This window comes from Crocuta crocuta, unplaced genomic scaffold (genome assembly GCF_008692635.1).
Source record: "Crocuta crocuta isolate KB4526 unplaced genomic scaffold, BGI_CrCroc_1.0 scaffold301, whole genome shotgun sequence".
Classification (NCBI taxonomy): domain Eukaryota; kingdom Metazoa; phylum Chordata; class Mammalia; order Carnivora; family Hyaenidae; genus Crocuta; species Crocuta crocuta.
Window position 1 is genome coordinate 952,653 of NW_027527544.1, and position 5,154 is coordinate 957,806.

The 5,154-nt window shown below is 41.6% G+C and overlaps 1 protein-coding gene across 1 annotated transcript in view; it reads left to right on the forward strand.

Moving 5' to 3' along the window:
• Window positions 1-5,154, forward strand: part of XK (X-linked Kx blood group antigen, Kell and VPS13A binding protein) — a 53,510-nt gene that overhangs the window by 12,960 nt on the left and 35,396 nt on the right. The window contains exon 2 of the mRNA XM_077765092.1: window positions 1,310-1,572. Coding sequence (XP_077621218.1) covers window positions 1,310-1,572 — 263 coding nt within the window. The remainder of the gene's footprint in view (window positions 1-1,309; window positions 1,573-5,154) is intronic.

The window sequence follows — 5,154 nt, forward strand, 5'->3', positions numbered from 1 at the left end:
CCCCATTGGACAAAATGTAGCAGACAAATCTGTTTCCTCCGCTTCTCTCTCCTCTCTCTCTCTCTCTCTCTCTCTCTCTCTCAGGGACATGCACATACACACAGACACAAACTGCTATGTACCTTCTCCCGGGAACAAATGAACAAAGGTAATGGTCATAAAATATGTCTACTTTGTACTCACCAGGGAGGCTCTTGCATTTCCTCTCTTACGTAAAGTTTTATTATTTAAAATTATAAACATATTCTTGTTGCCATAGTTGCCTCAAGTGAGAGTACAAAGTTAACAGCATTCAATGAAGTAGATGAAGCCATAAAATCTTTCGGCCGCATTATAAGGTGGTTATAAAAATGCGTGTTTAGAAAAGAAAAAAGTCCTTGAGCAATTTTTACACTTAAGGCCGTAAGCATTTTTCTTATTCCTAAGAAAAACCCATTTCCCCCAGCATTTTATTATGAAGATTTTCAAATATACAGAAGGCAACTTGAAAGAATTGTACAGTGAACACCCAAGTAGTCACCACCTAGCTTCTACAGTTAACATTTGCTTCACACATCCATCCATTCCTCGATCAAGTCATCAATCCATTTGCGTGTGTGTGTGTGTGTGTGTGCATACTTTGAAGTCAATCACACACATCAGTACTCTTCCTCCCTTTGGTATCCATATCATTACCTAGAGAGGAAAATCTAATTTTAGAAGCCAGGCACTCTGTCAGTCTAGAAAGGTGACTTGTTAAGGCTCCATCCCTAGGGCAGGCTTATTCCATAAGTAAGACGTAGCTGACAGACCTCCAGGAATGACTGACTTTAGTCATGTCTCATAAGGGTTTATGAGAGCAGAGAGCTGGGTAGTATACTGTAGTCTTTTAGGGAAGTGTCCATATACTGTATTCCTTCTGTAATAGTGTGGCTAAGTACATATTACCTGTGCTTTATAATTGAGGGAAAGGATTCAAGGGTTGAAAGACTTGACCAGGGCTGCACAGCTAGTAAGGGTCATGAAGGGAAAGAGAACATTCTTCTATGGCTCTGGAGCCCGAACCACTTCCCATTCCCTACTTGGTTTCTTTCCTTGCCTCACTGGTCTTTGGTTGTCATCTCTCAGTTAGGTTCACACTAATTTCCAGTTGACCAAGAGGACTGCCTGCTTCCTTAGAACTCCTTGGAGTGGATGATTTTAGAGAAGGGGCTATACCTCAGAGTAGCCAAATCAAAGCTTTGAGAATCAGGATAAGTATAAGCCGGATAGCTGAGGAAAGACAGAGTCCTGGCTCTCTGATTATCATGACTTGCTGATATGTTTCCAGGTGTTTTGAAGTCTTCTGCATCTATTGTCAATCGAGCCACATCGAAGAGCCTTATGTCAGCATCACCAAGAAGCGACAGATGCCCAAGAATGGCTTCTCAGAAGAAATCGAGAAAGAAGTGGGCCAGGCCGAGGGCAAGCTCTTCACCCACCGATCTGCATTCAGCCGAGCATCGGTGATCCAGGCTTTCCTGGGCTCTGCTCCCCAGCTGACTCTGCAGCTCTATATAAGCACCCTGCAGCAGCACATCACTATTGGAAGATGTATGTATATTTTTTTTTCTGCCTGCATTTGGGGATAAAAGTGGGGGGTAAAAGATAAAGTTTATTTTGTTTCAGGTGAAATTCAGGTGAATGCACACATATGTGCATTCAATTCTGAGTCTGTATTCCACTTGCTAAGCTCAAAACTTAGTTAAAACAATAACAGTGTTTATTTTGCTTCTGAATCCGCAGTTTGCACAGGGCCCAGAAGGGCTCACCTGTGCTCCACTGTACGTTAGCTAGGGTGGCTCAAAGATGAGGGGCTAGAAGCCATTGAAGGCTCATTGACTCACATTACTTGTGGTTGATGCTGACTGTCCCTGAGAGCCTCAGATCTTGTCCGTTTCATCTCGCCACGAGGGCTAGTTAGGGGTTCCTCATAGCATGGTGGCTGCTTTCAAGGGCAGTGTCCTGGGAGTGAGAAAGCGCAGGTAAAAGAGTATCACCTTTTGTGATCCAGCCTTGGGACTCATACATACGACATTACTTCAGCTATGTTTTCTTTGTTGAAGCAGACAGGCATCCCATCGAGGCCTAAAGGAAGAGGAGGGGGGGAAACTTTGGCTCTTGATGGAGAATGGTAGAGTTCTAGAAATTCATTGCTGTGACCATTTTGGGGAAAACACCATCTTGCTGTTGGCTGAAAATACACCTGCCAGAAGCTGGGCCTCTTTGGATTTTGCCTCTGTCATTCACTGGTAGTTCTAAACCAGCTAAGACCCTTGGGTGTAAGAACTTCTTTGTGATAAGCAAGAATCAAGACCACTCTCCTATCTTCTTAAAGTTCTAATAGGTATCTTAGCATTTAAATGAACACAGTACTCTAACCTTTGAACTATTCTCATGTCATCAAATTGAGGGCAGGATTTGGTTGAGCCAGATTTTAAAAAGACCTCTACACACCCAAGACACAAGTGAAAAACCTTGATATAAGGAGAGGCGATAACTCCTCCCAAATATTAATATTCTAGGTAAATGAAAGCCAGACTTCTGGGAAGTTTCACTATATCGATAAGCAAAAATGAGTTAACAGCCTTAAACTGAACAAAATACATATTTAAGATAACACTGAAATTGGAATTTTAAAAAATAAATCAGTAATTTCACGTCCTTAAATATTACCTTCTTTCTGCCTGTTTTCTAGGCTAGAAGGTAAAACGGCTTAATTTATGGCTGGGTCACAGGGTATTTGCATATCACAGCTGTCTCCCTTATTCAGGTTACCTCAGAGTGACTATGATTCTTAAGACCTATCAGGGCCTTAAGTTGGGGCCTTGAACCTTGGTATATTAACACTTATGTGTAATGCCTCCCACAGCTCCAGATAGACAGTAGGTACTCAATAAATGTAGCCCAATCCTTTCTCTAAAGACTTCTACCTAGAACGGGCATTGACCAAGGTGAGTCCTCTGCGTGCCACCATACCCTTGTCCCAGTTCATTGGTTCTCCATGTGACAGGGACACATTAAGAAACCAGATGTGGTGATGGCCCATTTGATTTTTACGAGTAGATCCAGTATTTTTCCCCAAGTTTTTGAAAATGAAGGTTGTCTTTGTTGACCTAAATGAAAAGGCAAGCTGAAAATCATAAGTGTGAGTTTATTTGGGAATAGCCAAGGAACTGTAATTTGGGACACACAAACCATAGCAAGCAACAGGCAAGTCTGCCGAAGATGTGGGGTAGGCTATATTTCTGGGCAGGGAATATAAAGAGGGGAGAGTTCAGTTGGAATCTTTTTTAAAATCAAAACAAGTAGAGACCAGCTTAAAAAATTGCCCAAGCAGACAAAACCAGTCCAGTCATACAAACAAAGCTCACCTCAGGTCATTTTGCAAAACCAGGTGACCTGGGTCATTTCTTGTTCAGGCCTCTGGAAACCATAAACAGAATTTTCCAAGGTTGATATGAAGCAATCCTTGATTACTTCTCTGTCATTTAAGAAAATTCCATTATTGGGGTGCCTGGGTGGCTCAGTCAGTTAAGCGTCCGACTTCGGCTCAGGTCAGATCTCACAGTTCGTGGGTTTGAACCCCGCGTTGGGCTCTGTGCTGACAGCTCAGAGTCTGGAGCCTGTTTCGGATTCTGTGTCTCCCTCTCTCTCTGACCCTCCCCCACTCATGCACTGTCTCTCTCTGTCTCAAAAATAAATAAACTATAAAAATTAAAAAAAAAAATAAAATTCCATTATTACCAGTTTGGGTTTTTTTGTTTTGTTTGTTTTTGTAAACCAGGCATTTACAGGAAAGCAGTCAGTCCTTAAGATTGTTTTCCTTAAGGCACATGCGTGAGATTCTCCACCTTATATCCTCTGGTTCTGTTTTCGATTGCAATTCTTTCACATTTCTCCCTTTTGGTCAAGATCTTTCACAGAAAACGTTGCCGATCAGTTATGTTCTTCAGGTGTATTTGTTAATCCTTGTCAACAGTATAGTTCTTTATGGGTGGATTGTATGGAGCTGAGGAGGGTTGTCCTCAGGTGGCTTTTCCCATGGAGCTGAGGACCATCCTCAGTTGTCTTTCCTCACAGAACTGAGGAGGACCCCATCCTCAGGTCTCGTCCCAGGGAGGACGGAAATGATATGGAATTTCAGTGGCCTCATTTGAACAATAAGAGGATTGAGAAAGGAAGGAATCTCAATTCTGCCCCTTTAGGGTAGATGGCTTAATTTCCATGGTCATTTGAGTTTCAGGAAACGCTTTTTGAAAGGAAAAGAATTGTATTTTGTACATACATTTAGGAAGAAGACATTTGCTTATTAATACAAAAACAGTAGAAATTTAGTTGAAAAGATTAAAGTGAGTACAAAAAGCCCAATGACAGCTAGTGATTGAAATGCATTTCTCAGTTTCCCCAACTGCCTGTGTTTAATAGATCTAAAATGTCCTGAGTTCCGGGAGCTTGGCCAGCTTCGGCTACCAGCTTGATAATGTCCTTCATTATTTTTAGTTCTTGTGTTATTTTCCCTGACTCACTGACATAAAGATAACATTCTTCTCCAAGTAGGACACAGGTTTCCCCTGCTGGAAGAGGGTTAGGGCCCCGCAGTTTTGTAGAAGTACTTCTGCAAGGCTATCCATTTGGGTCTGTTGATATTCAAAAGCTTGGACAGAAGCATTGAAGGTGGTGGGCATGACTATAATAGGATTGTNCTCTGGTGAAAGCATGCCAAAACCTTTTCTGTCCACTGTAGGGCCTTCTGTAGGCATCCATCCATAATTATAACCTTCCCAGTTCTGACATATCCTTTAAAGTTGATAAGAGAAAGACCCTACATTAGGTATATATGCAGTAGAAGGAAGAGTGTTTCTAATTTCGGTATCAAGGGTAAGGCAGCAATCCCTCCACATCTCTTCCGGTTGAGGCAAAGTGTAGAATATGTTTCTTCCACATAAAAAGAAATACCCAATGACCTCTAAGGATAAGGTATAATTGGGACCTTTTGCCCACATTCTTTTCCCTGGAATGAAAGAAAAATCTCATGATCAGAAATATAATCATTTATACAAAGCACATGATAATTTATTTTACTAGCATTATTGGGATGGTTACCTGAGCACCTTAAATTTCTATAGACCTGAA